General features: G+C 43.5%; 1 protein-coding gene across 1 annotated transcript in view; it reads right to left on the bottom strand.

The window, feature by feature from the left end:
• Positions 1–26750, bottom strand: part of cacna1c (calcium channel, voltage-dependent, L type, alpha 1C subunit) — a 1035639-nt gene that overhangs the window by 376764 nt on the left and 632125 nt on the right. The window contains exons 13-17 of the mRNA XM_080190924.1: positions 26362–26587; positions 25275–25482; positions 13822–13942; positions 12221–12335; positions 9567–9687 (exon numbers count right to left, since the gene is read on the bottom strand). Of these exons, the coding sequence (XP_080047050.1) occupies positions 9567–9687; positions 12221–12335; positions 13822–13942; positions 25275–25482; positions 26362–26587 (791 nt within the window). The remainder of the gene's footprint in view (positions 1–9566; positions 9688–12220; positions 12336–13821; positions 13943–25274; positions 25483–26361; positions 26588–26750) is intronic.

Genomic DNA, 26750 nt, shown 5'->3' with positions numbered 1-26750 from the left:
AATTATCAATAACCTGCAGCATCACATTATCAGTGTTGGTAGATGGCAGTAACATCCAGAATTATGTCACTGGTCTTCCTGAGGCTGATGTAAAACCGAACTCTCTACAGTCATGTGAGAGTTTGCTGACTTTGCTGTTGAAGGAGTCCCTCGGCATGGAATATATTGGCAGCATACAGCAATTCTCCAATGAAAACAAGGCACAATTTTGTCTTGGATCACAGGTGAGCACAGCTGAATAGTTTTCCTTCAGTATTGGTATGTACGTAGATACCTCAGTAGATGATGTGGAGGCAAATGACAGCAGCATAAAGAAGAAAAAACTAAAGAGTGTCAGTGCCAGAACACACTTCTGACTCCACTGTGCATGTTAAAGGCTTTCAATGCTGCCCCATCACAGCTGACCTTACCTATCAAGCTGTCATAGAAAGAGAGATTTTCAAGTTCTGAAACCACACAGGAATTTTGTTAGATGTATTGATCTACAGTCTGATAAGGGCACACCCCTTGTTTTTGGGATTAGTTAGGTCTGTTGCAATTGTGCAGTTGTCCTTGTTCTTGCTCAAGGACACAATCTTTACATCATTCATATTGTAAACATAGCTCCCTCCCTCCAGTAAAGATACAGAAGTTTTTGCTGATGCTGGAGGAATGTGAGTTTTTTGTATTTGTTGAGATTAGGTATTACGTCATCTGCACCTGAAGCTCTGCCCATGATAAGTGAGTCATAGCTTTGCTAAGCTGCTCCACTGTTGGTTTGCTACCCAATTCTGCCACGGCAGATAGGATCTCTACGGTACATAAAGCTTCTTTGATGACCGTGTTCTCCTTAGATTACAATTCAAAGTGCTCTTCCACCCATTTCTCTAACCGTTTATTGCAGTCAATGGTGACCCACGCCACCCCAACTTTATTTTTAATGCAGCTATTTTCTTTGCTGATTGACCAGTTGCCTTTTTGATTTCTTCATACATGCCCCTAGCATTCCCTGTGTTGAAGGACATCCAGATATTCTTGCAAAGTTGTAACTAGGAATCACTGGTACACCATTTAGCAGTCTGTTGGATTTTACTTTGAGCAGATCTCAGTGCATTTATAATCTTCCAGCTCTGATTTCTCTTGTAATTAATGAAGGCAAACCACTTGGTTTCTATGAAGTTAGCATCAAACCTGTCAGCATTTTACTGTTCTTGCTTCCAATATGTTGGGAATGTAGTACTGAAGGTAGTGTTTTGAATTATGTTCCCTTTCTACACTCTGTGTAGGAAAACTGAAGAGATGCATGTTCAATCAAGTCAATGAACTGTTGTTTTTATCTGAATAGGTGATATGGCTGATGTTGATATGGGGAATGATCAATAACACATTTTGTGCTATGGTAGTTGTGTGCATTGAGAATGTTGTTCATGGAGTTATGTCTGGTGTTGATCAGACCTAGCTGATCCCAAAGCACTGATCTTGGATGGCTCCAGGACACCTTGTGGTTGTTATGTATTTGTCATTTTGCTACATATCGTATATTTCTAATTTATCTCAGAACAATGCAGAAATGATACTGACTCCAAATCTACAACAGGTTTATTTACAATATATTAAAACATCTCAGAAACTTATGGGATTTATACACATACACACTGGACAGAATTTTACAAGAAAAATTCTAAGTGCCAAGCTAGTGTGAAAATGGGAGTGGTTCAGATCTGTTTTTTGGGCGAGTCCAAAATCACAATTTTATGCACTTTTTCAAGTAAAAATAGGTCTAGACCATTTCTAGCCACGAGTTGGAGTGGATGAGGTTTAAATTGCTAGCCAGCCTGCTGTACAGCAGTGGGAGCTATTGCTCATGTGCAGAAACTGTCAGGTTTGAGAGAGAGAGACATGTCAGGCCTCTGCTGCTGCTGTGGTCTTGACCCAGCACACCTCCGCTCTCCCTACCAGCTATTGCGGGGGTCCGCAGCTGATTGCGAACCCCACATCATCCAAAAATATAGTCCCCCTACCGCCCAGACAGATTGCCTCCCTACCAGTCATGATGCAGAGTTGCATCGGGCGCCTGCTCCCCCACTGCAGAGTCGCAGTGGGTCCCCTCCCACCAACAACCCCCTGAACCGATCATGAAGCAGAGAGATAGCAGGCCCCCTCCCTTCCTACCCCACTGGCCCACCCCAGCCTGGCCTTGCTCTCTTCAGGCCCGCTCTGTAGGCCCTACCCACTGGTACTGCCCAGTGGGCATTGCCAAGATGTCCAATGGGTAGTGCCAAGGTGCCCAGTATGCAGTTCCAAGATGTCAGCTGGCATTGCTGGGTTGGCACTGCCCAGGGGGAACCCTCTTGCCCTCTACTTCCCTGGAGGGGGCCCTTGCTGGAGAGAACCTCTCCCAGCGAGACCACAAAGGCAAGTGAGCTAAGATGCTTGTGTCTGGCGCTCATTAAATCCATATCAATGGCATTTCAAATAAATTGAAATAATTTATTCAGCCTCTCACTGGAAATGGGCAGGAGGCTGAATGCGCCAGATATCCAGTGCTAGGAAGATGCGAGACGCAAGAAATTGGGCGCAAATCTGATTTTTGGCTGTCGGGTGACTTTACTGGTTCACCCCAGCCCGATTCAGTCAGCCAGAATAGTTTTTTTTTCCAGAAAGTTCTCTGTTTAATTAGGTCTCTTGGTCATCCACAGTCTTAAATAATCAAGTACAGCTACAAAGATAAGAAACTGAAATAACCAAATAAAACATGGCAATAGATTGTTATCAAACCATTGAACCAGAGGTGTGGTTTGTTCTGAAATAAAGCGTCAGTTGAATGATGTTCATGGAATAGGAGGGTCATACTTCGTGGTCCACACCCACACTTGTATTGAAATTCCCTATTTGTGTGTTCTAATTCAAAATTCTGCTGAGAGTAGTGTCAAGCTCCTCATAGAACTGATAGTTTTGCCTTTGTAGTATAGCACAGCTTTGGGACATAGATATTCATAAACAGATACTCATAACCAGGTAGAGTCAGCACAGTTTCATAAAGGTGAAATTGTAGAATCTGACAGTTCAGTACTAGGCCATTCAGCCCATCGAGTCTGCACCAATCACAATCCTACCAAGGCCTTATCTCCATAACCCCATGTATTTACCTTAGCTAGTCCCCTGACACTAAGTGGCAATTTAGCATAGCCAATCCACCAAATCTGCACATCTTTGAACTGTGGGAGGAAACCGGAGGACCTGAAAGAAACCCATGCAGACACGGGAAGAATGTGCAAACTCCATACAGTGTGACCTAAGCCTGGAATCTAACCCAGGCATTATGAGGCAGCAATGCTAACCACTGTGTGAGAATGCCACCATGCTACCCCATGCCTAAGAAATTTATTAGAATTCTTTGAGGTGGTAATGGACGATATACATAAAAGAGTACACGTAATATACTTGACTTTCCAAGAAATAATCGATAAGATACTGTACAAAAGACTACTTAACAAGCTAAGAGCCCATGGTGTTGGTGGTGGTATATTATCATGGGTATAAGATTGGCTAACTAATAGAAGAAAGGGAGTTGGGATAAGAAGGGCACTTGCAGAATGGCAACATGTAATTAATGGGGTGTCAAAGGGATCAGTGCTGGGACTACAATTTTTGACAATATACATTAATGACTTGGACAAAGGAAATGGTATTATTGGCAAATTTGCAGATGGCACAAAAGGTGGGAAGACAAGTAGTGAGAATGACACAAAGGGCCCTATTTTACCATTTTGATTCTAAGTGCTGGATGGACTTGAAACTGCAAGTGTTTCAGATGTAACTTTTAGACCCCCACACGCACTCTGCTTGAAAAAATATCAGCGATTCTGAATTGCACTGCACAAACCTGGCACCCCCAACTGTGCATGCATGGAAAAAAAAGGATGGAATGCGGCTCCCTTGCCATATCCCTCCCAGGTCGGATAATGCCTTCCTCTGGCCCCCACTGACACTGCCCCACCCCCACAACATTACTGACCCCTTTATCCCCCCATCTGTTCTGCCACCCAGACCAATTTCGGACCCCTCTCCTCCTGATGGTAGAATCTGGCCCAAAGATTCTACCGTGGGATATAGACAGGTTAAATGAGTGGGTGAAAACTTAGTAGATGGAATATATTAAACCCGATTTCATCACCAAGTTGTCCCCGCTTTCAGGCGCAAAAACTTGGTAAAGTCGGTTGTGAGATGAGTCACGCGATCCACGCCCACCTCCACGCCTATTCTCCCTTTATTAATGGATGAAAATGACCACTGTCGGCACTACACCTAAATGGGCGCAACAGCAATTTAAAGGCGTTTGCATGCATTTAAATTGATTTAATGAGCTGCATGCCCAAACTTACCGGCACTATCCCCTTTACCATCATGATTCGGTGTGAAACAGACATGGCCCGCAAAGGTCCGATTCCAATGCTCCAGCTTCTAAGGAGGTAAGTTCAGAGCTTCCAGTGGCTCTCTGATTCAGATAGGTAGTGGGTGGGGATGGGGGTGGAGGCGGATCAGATGGCTCTCTGGTGGAGGAGAGGGAAGAAGGTCAAATGGCTCTCTGGTGGCGGGGGAGGAAGGTGGGTCACATGACTCCCTGGTTGGAGGAAGGAAGGTTGGAGGAGACCAGGTCAGCTGGCTCTCTGTTGGGGAGGGAGGGAGGTGAGTCAGATCGCTCTCTGGTGGGGAGGCGTTGAGGGAGGTGGGTCAGATAGCTTTCTGTGGGGAGAGGGAGGTGAGTCATTTGGCTCTCTGGTAGGAGGGACGGAGGGAGGTGGGACAGATGGCTCTCTGGTGGAGGGGAGGGAGGCGGGTCAGATGGCTGTCTGGTGGGAGGGAAGGACATGGGTCAGATGGCTCTCTGATGGGGGGAGGGAGATGAGTCAGATAGCTCTCTGGTGGGGGTTGTGGGAGGTGAGTCAGATAGCTCTCTGTGTGAGGAGGGGTGAGGGAGATGGGTCATTTGGCTCTCTGGTGGGGGGAGGGAGGCGGGTCAGATGGCTCTCTGGTTGGGGTGGGGGTTGGGGGAGGGGCAGTTGGGGGTCCGCTGCCACTCTATGTGTGATCAGTGGGGGGAAGGGGGGTTCTGCTATCACCCTGTGTGTGATCAGTGGGGGTGGGGGGAAAGTGGGGCAGGGGACCACAATCGGTCTGGTAGTGGGGCGGGTGGGATGAATAAGGGGGATAGTAATGTTGTGGGGGTGGAGTAATGTCTTTGGGGGACATTATCTGGCCTGGGAGCGATGTAGCAGGAGAGCATTTGTCTAATGTTTTTCAATGTGCGTGCACAGTTAAAGGCTCTGATCAGAGCTATAGTGTTTCAGGTACAATAAGCCCCACGCTCAGGATTCTGCAGCGTGATTCAGAATTGCTGCTATTTTTTCAAGCAGAGTGCATATGAGAACGGGTCTGAAAGTTGGATCTGAAACAGTCCCAATTTCAAATCCGCCCAGCACTTCAAAATAAAATGGTAAAATAGGGCCCATTGTAGGAAAATGTGAAGTTATGCTTTTTGGTCAGAAGAATAAAGGAGCTGAAAACTATTGAAATGGAACCCGCAGAAAGCTGCAGCTCAGAAGGGTTTGGGGCTTCTAAATCACAAAAAGCTAGTATGCAAGTTCAGCAGATAATAGAGAAGGCAAATGAAATGCTAGCCTTTATTTCAAAAGAATGGTGTATTGAAATAGAGAAGTCGCGCTAAAACTATACAAGGCACTAGTTAGATCACACCAGGATGACCATGAACAGTTTTAGTCCCCTTATCTAAGGAAAGGCTTAACATAGAAACTAGGAGCAGCTGTGGAGCACTCGGCTCTTCAAGCCTGCTCCACAATTCAGTATGATCATCTCCGTTGATGCCATTAAAATATAAAAATGGAACTATCTCTTTCTTGAATGCATTCAATGACTTAGCCTCGACAGCCCTTTGTGGTCAAAAATTCCACAGGTTCACCACTCTTTTAGTGAAGACATTTTTCCTCATCTCAATCCTAAATGGTCTATCTCGTATCCTGGGATTGTGTCCCCTTGTTCCAGATTCCCTAACCATGGAAAACATCCTCTCTGTATCTAGTCTGTCCAACTCAGCCCCGCCAACTCCTGTATCAACCTAGTGAACCTCCAATGCACTCTCGCTGCCCCATCACTGGCCTTCTGGGCAGCACAGTGGTTGGCACTGTTGCCTCACAGTGCCAGGGGCCTGGGTTCAATTCTGGCTTTGGGTCACTGTCTGTGTGGAGGTTGCACATTCTCCATTTGTCTGTGTGGGTTTCCTCTGGATGCTTCGGTTTCCTCCAGTCTAAAGGTGTGTGGGTTAGGTTGATTGGCCATGCTAAATTAACCCTAGTGTCAGGGGGATTAGCAGGATAAATATTTGGGGTTACTGGAAGAGGGCCTGGGTGGGATTGTAGTCGGTGCAGACCCGGTAATCCTTCTACACTGTAGGGATTCTATGACTTGCCTTCGAGGGTGTCACACCTCTTGCTTGAGTGAGAATAACGTAGACCCAAAGGTGGGATAAAAAATATAAGCATGCAATGACAAATTTGAGCAAAGGTGTTTTTTTATACTCCAGATCTCAGTACAAAAGATTACAATATAAAAAAAGGCATTTTGAATGGCCAAAACAACAATGAATCAAACACAAAACATGCACTTCAGCAGTATGGTTTTACAGGTACATGCTACTGTCTCAGTTCTAAGTGTCGAAACATACACCCCTTTTGCACACAAAATCTCCCTAGCACAGAGATCTGAGCATGTGCAATTTTTTGACGAGACAAGAATAAATAAGAAAAACAAGCTAAATAAAATATATAATGTCAAATGTCAAGTAAATGAGTTGTATTGAGGCTATTAAGATGGTGCCAGAAAAGTTCAAGATGTATTTATTATTGTCACAAGTAGGCTTACATTAACACTGCAATGAAGTTACTTTGAAAATCCCCTACTTGCCACACTCCGGCACCTGTTCAGGTATCCTGTGGGAGAATTTAGCATGGCCAATGAACCTAGCCAGCATGTCTATTGTACTGTGGGAGGAAACGGGAGCACCCCGAGGAAACCCATGCACACATGGGGAGAACACGCAGACTGTACACAGACAGTGACCCAGCTGGGAATTGAACCCGAGTCCCTGGCGTTGTGTTGCCCACAAGTACATCCTTTCATAGGCAGGGAAACCAAATCTGCACGCAATACTCCAGGATCCTGTATAACTGCAATAAATCCTTCCTACTTTTGAATTGAAATCCTATCACAATATAGGCCAGCATACCAGCGGAGGCAATGGCCTAAGTGGTATTATCGCTAGACGACGAATCCAGAAACTCAGCTAATGTTCTAGGGACCCAGGTTCGAATCCTGCCATGGCAAATGGTGGAATTTGAATTCGACAATAAAAAAAAAGCTGGAATTAAGAATCTACTGATATCATGAAACCATTGTTGATTATCGGAAAAGCCCATCTGGTTCACTAATCCCTTGAGGAAGGAAATCTGTCTATCTTACCTGGTTTGGCCTCTATGTGACTCCAGAGCCATGCAATGTGGTTGACTCATTAAACTCCAATGAATTCTGAAGAACCAAAGGTTGAACTTAAATGCCCCCATTTTAAAGGGGTTAGTGGTTCTTGCCTTGAGAGATCTTCAGTCTGGTAAGGCTCTGGGGTCTGATGGTTTTGGGAGTGAATTTTATAAGGAATTTAAAGACTTGTGAATAGATCCCCTCATTGGTATGTTTACACATTTATTCAAAGCAGTCTCAGTCCCTTTGAGAAGCAAGTATCTCCTTGATTTTGAAGGCAGACAAGAACCCTGAGGAATGTACAACCTATGGGCTATTTTTACTCTTAAATGTAAATTTGAAATTGTTGTATAAAACACTGGTGTTGTATCTAGAATATTCCCCTTCATTATCCAGGGCGATTAGACTGGGTTCATAAAAGGCCGAAATTCATGAAACAATGTTAGGAGGTTATTAAATATTATTCAGGTCTTCCAAAAGTAAGGGTTAGATAGTTTAGTCATATCATTAAATGGAGAGAAAGCATTTCACCTGGTGTAGAGGAATTATTTATTCTATGTTCTTCAGGAATTTGGGCTGGGGAAGGGAGAGTGGTGTTTGTTAAGTGGACACTTTATAAAAATCCATTGGCAGCAGTTCTTACTAATGGTTTTAAGACTGAACAATTATCCAATACTGGGAACCATTTGAATCTCTGATTTAAATCACAGACTTTGAATGGTTCAGACTAGTTATCCAGGAAAGGGTAGAAACATTATCTTCTCAGAAACACTTCTAACTCCTGGGCAACTATAGTACTCCCGCTCTTCCCCACCACTCCCGCCATGCCCCCTCTAATGGACCACACAGGATACATCTTCCACTCCCCAACAACCCTCCTAACCCCACAACTCCCCTCCTAAACCCTACATTCCAGCCTACTACCCCTCTGACTACCATCCTGACCCCAACAGGACTTCCCTACTACCCTCCTGATATTCCAACTAAATCTCACCACTCAACTACCCTCCAGATACCCTGACAAATCTTCTCCCATCCCGACTATCCCTCCAGTTATCACTCCTGCCACTGACCAGCTGAATCCCCTCATACTGACCATCAGATCCATCCATGACTACTCAATTCTGCCCCACTAACCACGCAACCACAGCACCCACCAACCTTCCAAACACCCCATGGAACAACTAATGTCCAATGATATCCAACAAAACATCGAACCCCTCTCTACTGACATCTAACTTCCCCTTCCTTATCCTACCCACTTCCCTTACAAACTTACCTTCTCCCTGGCTTGTCAAAGTGGCTGGACTTTTAAATTTAACTGCTTTATGGCAGCTATTGCCTTTAAAAATGAGACATGGCTTTCTTTTTCCCAACACTCCTGCACTTGATAGGAGTTCATCGCACTACTCTCACCCAGCCCAAGTCAGAAGGTTAGGCAAGAAAGCTGTGGCTACATTTCAGTGTAATTCAATAGGAGCGGAGTGCCACCCCACGGATGTTTAGGCTCATAATACTGAAATCACATGCAGTTAATCAGTCAGAATTGCATGATGCCCAAAGCACCCAAGATCATAAGTATAGAGTAAATCTACTCAGATTTACATAGAAATTACAATGTGGAAATAAATTGTTTGGCCCAACAAGTCAATAATTGTGCATCTAACAAAGTCTCCTTAAGTCCATGTGCACCACTTTGTTTTGACATGAAAGTGAGTATTAACCTCAAAAGGAATCACAAGCTTTGCATGCTTACTTAAAATTTCAAGTCTGACGTTTTTAAAAAACCACCCTCAAATCTTATGCATGTTAGCTGAAGGTAATGTTTGTACATCATCAATCTTACCTAAACAAAGGAGAGAACTATGTAATGAATCATCACATCATCCTTGTTCACATTCTAATTTCAAAGTGTTAGAGACAGAATTTTGGAGGATCAGTTGGTTGCCTTGTCAATGAAATGATCAAATATGAACCATATGAAAGCTGAATATGATTGCCTTCAACAAGCAACAGTGTCAGGCCCTTAAACAAACCTTTGTAGCAGGAGGCATGTCTCCATCTGCAGTGATTGTCTTTAATTCAATTTTTTCTGCTTTCTTCTCCTCATCTATTGGTTGTTTCTCATTATCTGCTGACTTTTCTGGGCTGGAGTTCCTAAAAACATAAACAGTTTTTTTCTGAGAAAACTTGCAGAAAAGTTAACATGGAATATAAACGTAACTTGTACAATGTAAAACACTAAATTACAGTAACAAAAAAGTTGCTGAAAAAATCCTTTTTCATCTGTATGTGTATGAAGCAAATTTTCTACACACATGTAAGACTCTTCCATCTTTGCAAAGGTTATACAGGATTTGCATATCAATATGAATGCCATGTCCATGTGCTAATTCAACATTGCTAGCCTATTCACAAATGTCAAGGCTACTGTAGACATCTGTACTGCATCATAATACCATGGTGATTTAGATGCACTACAATGTCTGAATCTGTAGTCATTGAACTCATATAGTTGAGTTCAGTTTTAATACCACTATATATGTCCAAATAGATGGTTTTACCATGGGATCCCATTTAGACCCAGGTCTCTCAAACACCTTTATCAGTTTTGACATAAAATGCATCCTCGAAGGATTGGCACTTAACCTCCTATTTCTTGCATAGTTCTGACATGTAGATAATATGCTTTCTATGTTCAAATAGCTGCATAGGAACACAGGAACAGGAGCAGTTGATTCAGCTCCTCAGGCTTGCTTTGCCATTTACCAGATCATGGCTTATCTCTTACCTCAACACCTTCTTCCTGCACTCTCCCTCTATCCCTTAACATTATTGGTATCTCAAAATTGATCAGTCTCTGCTTTGAACACACTTAATGACTGAGCCACAGTCATCATCTGGGGTCAAGAATTCCAAAGATTTATCACTCTCTGACTGAAGAAATTCCTCCTCATTTGAGTCCAAAATGGCTTATCTCATTTTGTGACTGTGTTCCTCAGTGTTAACCCCCCAATCGAGGGAATATCCTTCCAGCACCTACCATGTTGAACCCTGCAAGAATTTTGAACACTTAAATGAGATCACCTTTCATTCTTCTAAATTCTTGAGGACATAGGCCCAGCCTCCTAATCTATCCTCATAGGATGATCCCACCTTCCCTGGGATTAGTCTGGTGAACCTTTGTTGTACTTCCTCTCTGGCTGGCATATCCTTCCTAAGATAAAGAGACCAAAACTGTACACAAAACTGCAGCTGTGTCTCACCAAGGTGCAATACAGCTGCAGCAAGTCTTCCTTTTTGCTGTACTCAAATCTTGCAATAAGGGTTTTCAATCCATTTGCCTTCCTAAGTTTTTGTTGCGCCTGCATGTTAGCTTTCAGTGATTTATGAACAAGAACATCCTGACCTCTTTGGACATTAACATTTCCCAGTATCTCTCCATTGAAGAAATATTTTGCATTTTCGTTTGTCCTACCAAAGTGTATTATTCCATATTTTTTCCACATTATTCCATCTACCATATGCTTGTCCACACACCCAGTCTGTCTAAATCTCCATAAAACTTCTTTGCATTGTCCTCACAACTCACATTCTCACCAAGTTGTGTGCCATAGCAAATTTGGAAATATTACACTTGGTCCTCACATCCAAATCACTGATACAGGTTGTGAATGGCTGTGGCCAAATACTGATTTTTGTGATATCCTATTAATCATAGCCTGTTAGTATCTAATAGGTTCTGTCGATGAATTTTAAGTACCCGGTAGCTTAAGGCAAGAACATGGGTATTAATTGGTTAATTGTACTCAAATGTGTACCTAAAGAGTCAGCCAGCACTGGGTGTCTAGTGTGAGAATGCATACTGTTATTATGCAACATGGGTGGTTCTCTCCACTCATAGGATGCCATCAAGCCAAAAAGACATTTTGCCTGAGAGTAATGTGGAATATGAATTTCAGTGCTGTTTTAATGCCAGTTATATAGGTCACACATCTGAATAACTTGTGGATTGTACCAAACAGCATGTCCCTTTGGCTGTTCACAATAGACAAAGTACTGACCATACACAACTAGTTTATACTTGCAAAACTTAAACCATAGTGTTGAACATTAGATGTGATTCCACAATTAGATAATACTTGCTAAACCATCCAAATTGTGCTGAAAACTAATTTAAGATCATTAGTTGGAATTGCAGTGAGGCTCACTTACACATACCGGAAGCCACATATATTCACACACGGGGCCCTGCTCTTTACAGACTGAAGACACATGTCCAGTTTTACACCTTTCCCATCTAAACAATAGCCTTGGGACCACCATTGCCTGGTTTATTTCCCATTGGCAATGCCCCAACCATTTAGAGTCAACTTGTCTGGTTTGAATTTGAAACAAAAGCATGACAGTTAATAGTTCTCTGCTGCATTCTCCATGGCAACCCTTCTTCAAATCAGAGTCCACTTGCCAACCAACTAACACTCTCTTCTCAGGCGGTATAAATTGTTGTTCTCTTTACTGTTAGTTTATCTTGCGTAGCTATCCTAATGAGTGCAAGATGAAAAACTCTGACAGTATATCTCTTTTTTTAGAAACAGTTGAATCAAGGGGCTTTAGACTAAAAAACTAATAAAAATGGCCTCCACAATGTACAATCAGACAGGGAGCAAAATATCACTGAAATCATTACCTGGCTAGTTTTCTGCGCTCCTTTTCTTCTTCTTCCTCCTTCTGGGCAGAAGTCAAACTTTCAGCATCAGCCAGATTGTCCACAGCGATGGCCAAGAAGACATTTAATAATATATCTGTTTGTAGGCAGAGTCAAGGTAATTATAGTTTCTGATTACTGCAACATTTAGCAAGACATCGGGCTAGATTTTACCAATTGGAGGCTAAGGGCCGGATCCAGACATAAAATGGATCTGAGCCCAGAATCCTGTTCCAGCGCGCCCATACACTTTTTGCTGGCTCCGGTCTGCGCTGTGGGCGGGGCTTAGCGCTGCCAGAACGATCGGAGCTCTGAACTGCGCATGTACAGTTTGAAAAAAATCTGAAACAGCACAGCCGGGTGCGAAAGATAAAAACAGCGGAGAGAGCCGGGGGGAGGGGGGAACGAGCCGCGATCGGACCCACCTTGGAGGCAGGCCCCCCTGGCAGACGCCCCCCGATCAGACTCCCCCAGGGAGGCAGCCTCCCCCCCATGATCAGCAAACGCCCCCCCCCCCAGATGGAGGCAGGCCCCTCCGGCAGACCAGCCCCCCCCATGGCCAGACTTTCCCGGGGAGCGGGACCCCTCCCCAACCCCCATGATCCAACACCCGGGGAGGCAGGCTCCCCCTCGGCAGAGCACACCCCAACCTACCTGGATTGCTGCTCTCACTCCACTACCCTTCTGTCCTGCACTCGTTGATGTGGAGATGCTGGCGTTGGATAGGGGTCAACACAGTAAGAAGTCTCACAGCACCAGGTTAAAGTCCTGTTGGAACTTAACCTGGTGTTCTGAGACTTCTTACTGCACTTGTTGGAAAGCCTGCAGCACCTTCCTGGCCTTTCGCTGGTGTCTGCCAGAGGAGTGGGGTGGGCTCAGATGGATCTCTGGTTGTGGGGGTGGTGGAAGGATGCGAAGGATGTTCGAGGAGGATGGGCTTCGCAGGCTCCCCTGCAGAATAGGAATCCACTTTGGATTTTTATCCTGCAGGTTGGTAACAGCGCAGATCCGAATCGGATCCAAAGACGGTAAAATGGGATTTGGTGGTAGAGTTGGGCGCGCAGTTCAGTAAGTCGATTTAAATGCATGCTGATGGTCGCCCGATTGGGGTGCGGACCGGATCCGCGCCCAAATCAGGTGTCAGTAAAGGCACAATCTGCTTGGTTTCGGGTGCAGATCGCGTTGCAGGCCCGACGCCTGAACTTACCATGATTTCGCGCCCGTTCGGGCCCATTGTCTATATAACTATGCAATAACATTGTCACATATTGTGGTATGCTGTATTGAAGTTTCTTTTCCAAATGCTGAAAATATGCATGATTTTGTAATATCAAAATAAAATTTGATCTGTATTTCATCCTAAACAGTTCAAAATTATATGTGGAGCAAAAATGTCCAGAACTACATGGTTTTGCAATTAAAGATGGTGATTTCAAAATCCCAGTCATTTTGTTGCAATTATACTTTATCGTAAAATTGGTGATTATTTCAACAACCTGGTTAGCTTTCACAATTCCAATAACTGCGTTCTTAAAATCCTGTCATAACCTGAATCAAGGGTGTTCTTCATCGCAGAAAGATACAGTTCCCACAGATGAAGAGGATGATGAAGTAAATACAGACCAACATTCCTGGGAAAGATGGTCCTCCATATGCCCTTATCCCATCATACATCACGGAGTTCCAGTCTTCACCTGTCAGGATCTACAGAAAACACAAAATGGAAATCTCTATCATAAAAACAGATGAATAAAGGAAGGATACAAAATTCTTTCATTTTGGTCCATTAATACATTCCAGGGATGGGACAAGGCTGAAATAACTCACACTTGACTGGTGTTTGGGAGTTCTGTACCTCACAATACTAAATAAGTATTTTTTCATTAAATTATCATGTCATTGACACAAATATTAATTTGGATGAATTAGGATATCATGCATGAATGTATGGGCACAAAACCTGTTTGAGAAAATGCAGAGTTATAAGAACAGAATCAGAGTTTTCACAGACCTTTAAAGCAGTTCCATCATTCTAATAAGTCAACCTCTCAAATACTGTTCAGCATACTACTCAATCATCTACACCACAACTTAATTTAAGCACCTTGGCCTGGATCTTCCTGGAGACTCTGGGATATATCCAAAATGGATGATGGACTCCGCATCCAGAAATCCCATCTCCATATCCTGCAGAAACCATTTTCGCTTATGGCTTATTAAGATCATCCTTTAACATTTTAAACTTGATCAAATATAAATTAAGTTAATGAAATCTATCCTCATAATTAAACCCTTTAAAACTTAATCTCAACCTAGTGAATCTGTTTTGTAGCTAAAGCAAATACAACTTCCCTGAGGTGCAGAAACCAAAACCAAACATGGTACTCCAAAAGGGGTGTGCCCAAGGCTGTATTCAATTGAAACATCACTTCTTCACTGTGCATTCCAACTCCCTTGAGATGAAGGCCACTATTTGTCTTTTTGATTTATTTTGTATACATGCATTAACTTACAGCAATTTTTATACATAAATCTCTTCAATCCTCCACAGTTTATATTCTTTAACCATTAAGAAAATATATTTATTTGTATTCCTTACATCCAAAATGGATAACTTCACACTTTCGCACATGGGACTCCAACTTCTATAGTTTGGCCCAATCACTGTGCGGAACCATTGAACATAATCCCTAGCACTTTTGGATTAGGAACCCAATTAACTCATTTGCATAAATTGTCAAAGTTCTTTAACTAAGCCATGGCATTAGCATTCCACCTTGGAATTAGGGAAAAAGGGTGTGATGATACATTCATTCTGTCAAAGGAAGGATTTTTAATGAAAGGAACCACAGCATCAGTTACAAGAGCTCACTAAAACTTTGACTTTTGAGGCTGAAGCTGTTTCAGGAACGAAGAGGAGACATGGGAAGGCTGCTCCCCAGGTTTCTCACCCTTATTTGAGAGATCTACTATGGGATGTGAGTGGCTGTGGCAGTAGCCCTCAGCGGCACTGTAAGAGGACAACTTCTCTAACCAACCAGACGTAGATGAGCAGTGGCCAAGGAAGACAACAGCAACACTGTGGTCTTTCCAACCTGTCAGCAGTGCACCAAGAGGATCCAGAACCTCTGGAAAATGGAAGAGGTGAGTGGCATAATACTTTCATGTGCTCAGCTCCACATTCTGAGTTTCCCAACCATTCTTTTCATGTAAACACATCCTGCAACACCATTCCTTTCTCTGCAGGCACCTCACATCCCCATCTGAGTATCCAATAATTACACTCACTCTCAGCCTAAATCCCTCCTGCATCAATCCCTCATAGTAACCCTCCACAAATGTTGTCCTTCCCTCTTATCACATAAGTCATTACCAATGCCCACATCTCTCTGCTTTCTCTCTTTGTAGTAGTCAAGAGCACACAATTTTGTGAAAGACAGCAACCCATGGTTGAGGCATCCGCTTTGGAAATAAATGCCCATTAGTTTGACTAAGAAAGAGTTCAAATATCAGCATTGAGCTGCCATGACAACCTGATCCTCCTGAGAAGCTGATGCTCAGACATGCTAAGAGGTATGTCGACCTTGAGGATCTCACCTCCTTCTAGCTGTTCCTCCCTTCTACCCTATTGCTTCTACTTTTGCCCCTCATCAGAGGTGTGTGGTGCAGCTGCTTAAGCTACTCCCATTCAACAAATCAGGCTGAAAGCATGGGAGTGGAGCTAAAGCTGAAAGAAGAATAAGACAAGTGAAGGGCCTTCCAATCTTTGGCAATCATCTATCAAACAGGGAAAGCACTGTCTCAGAGAAAAGGTGCTTTGAAAAGCAATCTCTCATGGTCATGATGTTTCCCCGATTAAAGCCTTCCCAGCTTGCCAGTTTCACTGAAGAAGCTCTTTCCACTATACACTTGCCTCAGTGATCCCAACAAGTTGATGACAAGTCAGCAAACAGATACCCTAGATAGGAAATTCAAAATTAAGGTTGGAAGAAAGATCTTAATTTGATTCTTAATGACTTATCTGACAGATCCAGGAGGATGCCTGCTTGCACTCAATCCCACATTTAATTCTGTGCCAAAGTAACCCTGAACAGATTGGAACGAGGTCAGGATCCAACCAAAAGTCAATTTCAGAGGATTTAACACCCTGCACCAAATCTGCCCTCATCCCCTTACTGGGAAAGATCAGCCAAACCAGATCTATGTATGACCCTTTGTAATTTCCTGCATAACTTACTGTGCCATTTGTCAAGAAATAGTAACTTACCTGATTTTGAGGTGGAGGTCAAGAATTACAAGTCCTGATATGCTTTTAGAGATTCTGAACATGTACAAATCAGGAATGAGCTGTGCCTGCACAACATTATACTTGAGATTCTTAGGTTGGGGACAAGCATTCACTGCACCTGCTTGGAGAAAACAGCACAAAAATCCAATGGAACCTAGGATTTGGACTTCAAAACGAGAAATGTTCCGGGACAGAGGAATGGGAGAAAGGACATGGAGAAGCTGCAGAGAAGTAAAGGGGAACCAGGAAGAGGTCCAGTGTGTGCGTGTGAGAGACAGGGAAAATCAGGGAGGAGTCAACAGGAAGAGGCCACTGGGTGGGGGAGACCATTGGTAGGGGCCATCAGGAGAGAAACCACGAGGGAGAGGAAAATGGAAAGAGGCTCCAAGCTGTAAAAGTGCTGAGGCTGACAAGGTTCAAGCAGTGAGGGTTTTGAAGAAGATGTGGAGAGCTGAAAATGCAGCAGGAAGTTGGTGATTTTGTACTGTGGGGACAACATTAACCCTTTGGAGCAGTGGTGTTCTGCTTAGTATGGCTGAAAATTTGAAGCTATGCTTGTAAGTTGGTGCCAGAGTGCTGTCTCAAGAATCCAGAGGAACGTAGTAAGGGAGATGAAATTGAAACACTATGAAGGGAGCAGTCATTGAGGCAATCTTGGTCAGAATAGCTTTGAGGGAATTCAGAGCCTAGATCTTTGAAAGTGGAGACTTAGAATCCTTTGTGAGGAAGATAAAATTTTAACAAGATTGATTAACTCAGAATGGATAATGATGTCTGCAGGTTTGCTGAGAAATTTGAGGGATCTGTCTTGGTCACACCTGCCATTTATAAAGCAAAGTGTCGTGTTTGATCAGTTTGCCTGTTAATTCATAGGTACCTCTTGTTAATTCTGAATGTTAGAGTATAAGACAGATGTTGTAAATTGCTTGACTTTTCTGACTTTATAGAGCAAAGTTTATTTTGTTTGGTTGAAAACTCTAGAATCCTGTGTCTTTACTTTCTTAATGAGTAATTATTACCTGTGAACTCAAACTTTGTCTAACTTAAACAAATGGTTACTGATCCCTAACTAGAGTTAGGGGTGGCATGGTGGCAGAGTGGTTAGTACTGCTGCCTCACAGCGCCAGAGACCCTGGTTCAATTCTGGGCTTGGATGACTGTCTGTGTAGAGGTTTGCACATTCTCCCAATGTCTGTGTGGATTTCCTCCAGGTGCTCCAGTTTCCTCCCATAGCCCAAAGTTTTACAGGTTAGGCGTATTGGCCATGGTGAATTGCCCTATAGTGTCCCAAGATGTGTAAGTTGGATGAACTAGTCATGGTGAATATGTGAGGTTATGGGGATAGAGTGTGCACAGGGCCTGAGTATGATACTCTATCAAAGAGTTGGTGCAGACTTGAGAGGCCAAAAAGGCCTCCTTTTGCACTGTAGGGATTCTATGAACTGGATTGTACCAAATAATGTCTCTCAAGTATGTCACAAAATTTCCTCCAATTCTGTGCACTTTTCTTTTTACTAATAATTATTTTTGCATGAAGTTTTATCAAATGCCTTTTGAAAGTCCATACAGACAACATCATTGACAAGCTCCTATCCATTATGTAATGATCCCCTCAAAAGACTGAACGAGATTAGTCAGGTATGTTTTGTCTTTCACAACGCCATGTTAACTTTTATCAACTTGTCCAGATGCTTATTCATTATGTATCTAATGATAAACTCCAATAATTTTCTCATAACTAATAGTCTGTAGTTACATGCCTTCTGCTATACCCCCCTCTACATAAGTAGTGAGTAGCATTTACGTAAGAATATAAGAACATAAGAACTAGGAGCAGGAGTAGACCATCTGGCCTCTCGAACCTGCTCTGCCATTCAATAAGATCATGGCCGATCTCTTCGTGGACTCATCTCCACTTACCCGTCTGCTCACCATAACCCTTAATTCCTTTACTGTTCAAAAATTTATCTATCCTTGCCTTAAAAATCTTCAATGAGGTAGCCTCAACTGCTTCACTGGGCAGGGAATTCCACAGATTTACAACCCTTTGTGTGAAGAAGTTCCTCCTCAACTCAGTCCTAAATCTGCTCCCCCTTATTTTGAGGCCATGCCGCCTAGTTCTAGTTTCACTTGCCAGTGGAAACTACCTCCCTGACTCTATTTTATCTATTCCCTTCATAATCTTATATATTTCTATAAAATTTTCCCTCATTCTTCTGAATTCCAATGAGTATAGTCCCAGTCTGGGAGGACAGGAAACATGAGCAGGTAGCCCAACTGTTTTTCAACTGTTTGGATGCAAGGGCAGGATAACAGGGAATGGAACAGATGCTGGATGAGAAGTTGGGAGTTTCAGGGAGCGAGTTAAGTTGGTGTTTTTGTAGCTTTGAGAGAGTGATTTCTGTATTGGACTCAACATGCAAGTTGGTATTATTTACTCAGCAGGGAGCATCTCCTCTGAGGAGGAGGAGGATAGGGAACAAAGAGGGAGGGGGCTTGGCAAAGAAGCAGGCACTGGACCATGAAGGATAGCAGGACAGACAAGAAGTATGCCCCCACTGAAGATGTTACTACTCAGTTGCCCGACAGGCAGCATTCAAACCACTTGAACATGAACAAGCTCCATGCCGCAGATGGTTACGCCTTTCAAGAAAAGTCATGACGAGCATTTACCAGATGGTTGGCCTGGACAGAGCCTCCAATTGTGTGAGTGGATACCCAGTGGTCATTCTGTAATGAAGCTGTTATGCCTTTGGATCATTCCAGTGCAGAGTAGCTGATATTTGAGGAGTCTCGCAGTCAGCTACAAACAGCTGTGTCAAGCTGGTGACTTACGCTTTGTTCAGGCATATTAGAACATTAATTCATTTCAGGAAGGACCATGTCAACCAGGCTAGAGGCTTTGCCACCATTGCAGATTTCCCTCACATGTAGGGTGCATAGATTGCATCCATGTGAGCACCAAGGCACCAGCCGGCCAGCCAGGCACATTTGTGACCAGGGAGGGTTTCCATTTAATGAATTTTCAGAGAGTCTGTGACAACAGGATTCTACAACTCTATGCAAGGTACTCGGGCAACTCTCATGATGCCTACATACTACGGTACTCACAAGTGCCAAGGTCCTTTGCTGGTTCAATTCGCCTCAAAAGGTGACAATAGGCATTCACTGAAGAGGTGATTGATGACACCTGTCAGATGCCTGGGTGCCTGAGGACAGAGGCAGAGGAGAGACGTAACAACTGCAGTGTATCCACAAGGGCCATGGTGGAGTAGACTATTGGGCTGCTGAAGATAAGGTTCTGGTGCCTCGACTGATCCGGGATGCCCTGCAGTATCTTCCCAAACAAATGTTGGTCATCGTAGTTGTCTGCTGAGCTCTCCATAATCGTGCTCTCTCCAGGGGTGAACCTCTGGAACAGGAGGATAAGGTGGCTGATGCACCTGGATCAGAACAGGACACCAACGTCGACTCAGAAGCAGATCCTGGGCAACCAGAATGCTGGGACAAGCAGATTGACATTAGGAACGTGGGGGGAGGAGGACACTGATTCAATGCTTTTTTGGTTAGCTTGCCATGCCCTCCATTCCCACAGAATCCATGTGCATCACTCCAATCGCAAACACCTCATAGTGAACCACTCCATGAGCCCAAATGCCTGACTAATTAAGGTTAACACCCCAGATGTCTGTCCACAACCATTTATCAAATTGAAACCATCTGAGCACTCTGGACATTGATGTTTTGTGAGCAATAAGAATTTAATGCTAACAACAGTCACATAACACAGTATCCAACTGAATAATCTACAGGGACGGTGAGAGGGAAGGAAATTAAAAGCTCCCTGTTCAAACCCCTGGTTGTGCTTGCTTGACTTGAATTTACATTTGCGTGTGGGTGTCACCCTCCCCTGTCTCTCAGAAGTATGAGAAGCAGGTTGTTATTGCCTGCTTCTCTCTCTTGGGACAAAGTGCCCATGCCCAGGGGGCAGCTTGGCACTGCCCATTGGACATGGGGCAGTGCCAAGGGGGCAGGGCCTGAGGGGGCAGGGCTTAGAGGCAATCAGTGGGGGTGAGAAGTCCCACTGCCACTCTGCAGTGGGATTGATGGGTGCAGGAAGGAGGCCAGCAATTGGGGGTGGGCTGCAGAGGTATCTGTGCTGTGGGGGGATGGAGGCTGCAGATCATGGCTGTCTGGGACAGGGGCGGTATTGTGGGGCTGGTCTGGGAATGGTTGGGGGGGGCCACAATCGGGCCGTGGTAGAGGCAGGGGGACAGCACTGAAGGGCTCTGAGCTGGCCAGCAATCGAGCCAGCCAGTAAATGGGAGGCTGATAAAGCAGGGCTACTGTGCATATGCAGAGGCCTGCTGTTTTCAGCTCCAGGGTGGGTATAGGCCCCAGCCCCCGAAATTTAGGTATATTCATGCTGGTGACCACCGGTGCACAGAGTGTGGAAAATTCTAGTGTGAACTCCCACTGAAAAAACCAGCATGAATTACTCCAGTTTTCCCACAAATTCAACACTTTGAATTTTTTTGGGAGAATTCTGGTCATCGGGGTTAAACAAACAAAACTGACCATATCTTTAGCTGACAATTTAAATTACAGCAGTGAACCTCATGAGTGTCAAATCATCGAAACAAATGATTCCAAGGACTGCTAGTTCCAAAACAGGGGGGAGTTCCCTGATTTCCAATTCTGCTAGGTCAAGTAATATATCTAACATACCAGCACAAAAATAATCCATAAAATAGACTTTGAATATTTTTGTTGAAGGGTCGCCTATGGTGGAGGACAGTGATAGAATAACAGGATGTGGAATATATGTAGAGGAATACCTCTCGGTGAATTAACTTTAAAATTACCTAGTGAAATAAGTGCTCAAGCAGCCAAATTGGCAGGTGTGGCTTAGTCACCCTGATAACTTTCTGCTACCTGCGGATATAAGCTTGGACAGCATGTATGTTTGCAATAGCTTCACTGACATCCAGCCACTGACTAGAGATTTTGGGGGTGATTCTCCCATCCCAACCAGCAACTTTTCTGGTGAGTTGGGGTGGGAGATGCACGTTGCCAGCCATGTTCTGCGATTTGTGCACGCGCCGGGAATGCATGCGCATCTCCCAGAGCCGGCGAACAGTCGCCAGTCAGACCACGCTGGAAACTGGCAGAAAGGCAGGTAAGTCATTTGAATCTTTTTAAAATACATTTTAAGATGTATTTTAAAATGTATTTTAAGTGTCATTATCAGGAACTTGCCAGTCCTGATTGAATCTCCCACCCTGCTTGGAGTACTTTATTCCGGCGGGGTTTACAGTAGCTCCCCACGTTCGGGGAACTAGTGGAGACACCGTCAGAATGAAGGGGGGGGGGAAATTGGGGCACTGCCCAAGGGGTGAAGTGCCCATGCCCGGGGGTACCTTGGCATGGCCCACTGGGCATTGGACAGTGCCAAGAGAGGCGGAACCTATTGGGGGTGGGGCCTAAGGTTGATTGGTGGGGGTGGGGCCACTCTGTATGATGACTGATCTGGGATAGAGGGAGGGCAGTGATTGAGACAGGCTGAGCTTGGGGGGGTTGTTGGTCTGATGAGGAGGGAGGGCCCATCTCCTGGGGCAAGGTGTTTGAACCCAGGGGTGGGGGGGGTCAGCGGGGTGGAGGGTCTACTAGTGTGAGGGGGGTGGGCACATCGCTACTGTTGGGCCTGGATATCAGGGCGCTCTGGTGTGGGGGGGAGGGGGTCAGGGCTGGCCCAGGAATTGTTGTGGGGGCCACAACTGGGCCATGGGGGGAGCTGGAGAAGCAGTACTGCAGGGGTCCTGGGCCGGCCAGTGATTGAACTGGTCAGCAAACAGGGAAACTGACAAATCGGGACCATTGCACATGCATAGAGTTCCAGAATTGTCAGACTCTGGTGCGAATAGGCCCCGCCCCCCTGGGTTTTTTATGAGATTCACGATTGTGACCTCTGCAGTGCACAGAGTGGGGAGATTCGAGTGTGAAATTGAACTAAGAAAACAGTCATGATGTTGAACAGTTTTCCCAACAATTAAGCACTTTTGGGAGAATCACCCCCTTTGTTTCAGTAGACAGAAAACCTCTACCATAAGCACCCTTACTAAATACATTTTCCAAATTCCCCAAGGACGGGAATGTCAGATTGTTAAGGTTAAGGCGCATAACGTAATCTCTCCTGTTGGGAATTTTCGAGCAGATAAATTGGCAAAACAAGGTGTTTGAGAGGAAGAATTATGACAAGCCTCTCCTGCATGAAAAGATAGATGCTGTTACTGTTTGCAATGATCACTGCTAAGCATGGTTCACAAATAATTACATGAACTGTGCAATTCTTCAAAGCATTGGAAATACCATTCATGAACATTGAATCTGATTCTAAAAGCAACATGTTAAATGAAAACAGGGATTAAATGTGACTACACCTGATGTCAGCCAATACCCTATTTGTGAGAGAATTCTACATTCTTACTTATGCCTGATAACCTTTCATCCTCTGTTTATCAAGAATGTATCTACCTCTGCCTTAAAAATATTCAGATTCTGCTTTTACCACCTTTTGAGCAAAGGAGTTCCAAAGACTCAAACCCTCAGAGAAACAATTCTCCTCATCTCAGTTTTGAGAGGATCCCTTATTTTTAAAATGTAACCCCTAATTCTAAATTTTCCCACAAGAGGAAATATCCTTTCCACACCCACACTGTCAAAACCCCTCAGGATCTAATATGTTTCAACCAAGTTGCCTCTTACTCTTCTAAACTCCAAGGATACAATCCAAGCCTGTCCAATCTTTCCTTATAAGACAATCATCCTATTCCTGGTGTGAATCTGGTAAACCTTCTCTAAATGGCTTACAACCCACTTACATCCTTCCTTAAGTAAGGAGACCAATACTGTACACAGTACGCCAGGCCCTGTTTCACTGAAACATAATGGGTGCGATTCTCCCATCCCACGGTGCTGCTTGAGTAACAAAGCTGGCAGGGAGACATCAGTGGCAGCCATTTTGCGGGATTTGCACTGGGTGTCTCGGCCTCCACACATCTCCCAGGGTAAGTTTTTTAGCATCATCAGCTTCACACCGATTTTGATTAGCGGGCACAGGATGGTAGTCTCCAGGCTGACTTGTGTCTTCCCACCCCCGCCAGGAATGGTTCCCTCCAGAGGCATTTACAGTTGCTCGGAGGTAGGGGGTGCCTCTCGGGCAGTGCCAGCCTGGGGGGTACATAGGGCTGGCCCAGGGAGATCCCAGAGCTCAGTGACCTGGGTGGGGGAAGGGGGGGTGGTTGCTGGAAGGCCAACAAACAAAGGGGTTGCAGGACTGGCCAGCAATCGGGAAGGCCAGTGATCAGTAGGCTGATGATAGGGAGGCCAGTCTGCATGCGCCGATCTCCACACTGATAGATTGCGCAATGGCCGCTCAGCACCATGCTGCCGGCCACTCAGGTGGAAATAGGCCCTGCCCCTATTTTCCAGAGTGAACCCCGCTGAGGCACTCTGCAGTGCTTAGAGTGTCAGAGATTCACTCTGGTAAGTACTCTTAAAAAAAAGGGGAATTACTGACGTTTTGCGCACATAGAACTTAGAATTTTTTGGGAGAATCCTGGCCAACTTCTCTACTTTTGTATTCAATTCCCCTCACAATAACCAAGAACATTCCACTAGTTTTTGTAATTATTTGCTGTACTTGCATACTATACTCTGGTGATCAGGAACTAGGACATCCAAATTCCACTGTATCTCAGAGCTCTGCAATTTCTCACCATTTAGATGATATGCTTCATTTTTATTCTTCCTGCCATATTTCATATTTTTCTGCATTTGTTCCATTTGCCAGATCTTTGCCCACTCATTTAATTTATCTACATCCCTTTGTCACCTCCTTATGTCCTCTTCACAACTTACTTCCCTACCTAGCTTTGTATCATACCATACCTTTAGTTCCTTCATCCAAGTCATTAACATAAATGGTAAAATGTTCAGGCCCAGCATTAATCCTATGCATCCCAGTCACTACATCTCACAAACTAGAAAATGACCCATTTATGCTTACTCTCTGTTTCTCTTTTGGTTAACCAATTTTCTATATATTTACCCCCTACACCATGAGGTTTTACTTTCCTTTGTTGTGGAACCTTTTCACATGCCTTATAGGCAGTATATTAAGAGATCTTGTGTCACCAATAGTTTTCTGGAAGGACCCAGAGGTGAAGGAATTCAGAGCTGTAGTTTCATTTGACATCTCTGGTAATGTGTGCCCGCTTTGCCTTCTTGGAAGGAGGTCTTCTGCCAGAAGGTTGCAAATGTCATAATGACCTATTACAAAAGAATGAGCATCCTGAGGTATCCTTTCTCAATCATATTGAGGAGGCTCACCCTCCCATGTGGACTCTGTGCTGGGGATAATGCTTCCTTCAAGCTGGAGCTCTGATAGCAAAATGGGAGAATCTCTGAAGGAATGCCATTAAATAATTTATAATCCTGAAAGATAAACAAATCACTGAGTGTAATCATGTAAAGTACTTCATATTTAGGACAAATAACTTATAATAAAGTATGGAGGATTCAGGGAAAAATAGCCATTAGCTGTTGGGACTTAATAATTCAATAGCATTATAATTGAAAGAGGTTTTATTCATTTGGATGTCAATGTGCTAGCAATGTGGTTACAACGTTGTAACCAGGTTCAACGCTTTGACTAAGTATATAGTGTTGAAAATAATCATAACATACCTGGAAGACAGTGAGAAGGGACTGAGGAAAGTTATCAAATGTACTCCGTTTTGTTTCCATCTCATCAAAATTGAACTTTCCTCCAAAAAGTTGCATGCCCAAGAGTGAAAAAATGATGATAAAAAGGAAGAGGAGCAGCAACAAAGAAGCAATTGAACGAACTGAATTCAGAAGGGAAGCTACCAGATTACTCAAGGAATTCCAATATCTAGAGACAGAAACAAATAAGTTAATTATGCACTTATTCACAAATTTCAGGATAGATATTCTTAAGTATTTTATTATATTAATTATTAGACTGAATTTGACATATTTCTTTTGCTGTAGCTAAATAATATTGATTTTTTTTAAGTGTATAGGCAGATTTGAAAAGGACAGTTACCCGCTGCATCATCAAGCTCTCTCATGAGTGGGACAAGAGTTTCACCCTATTAATTTGGATTGCATTCAAACTTTATCACAGAGAAAAGGAGAATGCTTTTCTTCCACACCATCACCCTATCCCTAAATCTCGCTTAAAATAAAATGAGTTCCTTTGTGGAAATTAATTCTCCAACAGTTTTATTGCTTTATACTCAATTTATATGGTTTCCAAATATTTGTGCCACACTTGAGAATGCTATTCCAAAATTTCATATTTTAATGTAGAGCATATTATGTCCCTCTCTAATTAATGCAACTGTACTTGATTTGAGAGTTTAATTAAGCTGTCCAAAAATAGATATTCTAATCTTATAGAAATGTTATATTTTACAACAATAAAATAATAAACATTTATGTTGTTTGAATTCTGCTTATTTATGATCAAACGTGCAAAATCATGAATGTCACAATGCACCACTGAGGTCATATTGGTTATCTGTATTAATCTTATCTAATGATTTCCCAGGTTAATTTCAAATTTAATATATTATGAATTATATCTAATTAATGATGTTGAATTATTCATTAGTGCAGCATTTATAAGTGACCAAGTCAATCCATCTGACTCCTCGATATAATTGTATTCTTACTCTTACAGGTGTGTATACATTTCATTTGCTTTATTAAAATGTAAACATCATAAAATGAAAAAATAATTTATTACCTTGTAATTTTAAATATCCTCAGAAGTCGCACACAGCGGAGCACTGAAATGCCAAGTGGGGACATGATCTTGGTCTCCACTAGAATAGTCTCAAGGATTCCCCCACAGACAATGAAACAGTCAAAACGGTTAAAGAGTGATACAAAATAAGCTTGAAGTCCAAGACTATACATCTTAAGAAGCATTTCACCGGTGAAAAGTGCCAACAGGACTTTGTTTGCAGTGTCTACAAAATAAAATAAAATAATTAAAAGCAATTGCTCCTTCCCACAATTTCCATTCCCTTTTCTCCTTACTGTTCTATGAGGAAGCAACTTACAGTTAGATATGGCACATGATGGCAGTCTTTTGGTTAGTTTACCCTTATGCCCATTATTGCATAAGCTTAG

Source organism: Carcharhinus amblyrhynchos, chromosome 6, assembly GCF_965287045.1.
Source record: "Carcharhinus amblyrhynchos chromosome 6, sCarAmb.v2.hapA, whole genome shotgun sequence".
Taxonomy (NCBI): domain Eukaryota; kingdom Metazoa; phylum Chordata; class Chondrichthyes; order Carcharhiniformes; family Carcharhinidae; genus Carcharhinus; species Carcharhinus amblyrhynchos.
The sequence above is the reverse complement of the archived record's forward strand: the minus strand, read 5'-3'. Positions and strand labels throughout refer to the sequence as shown.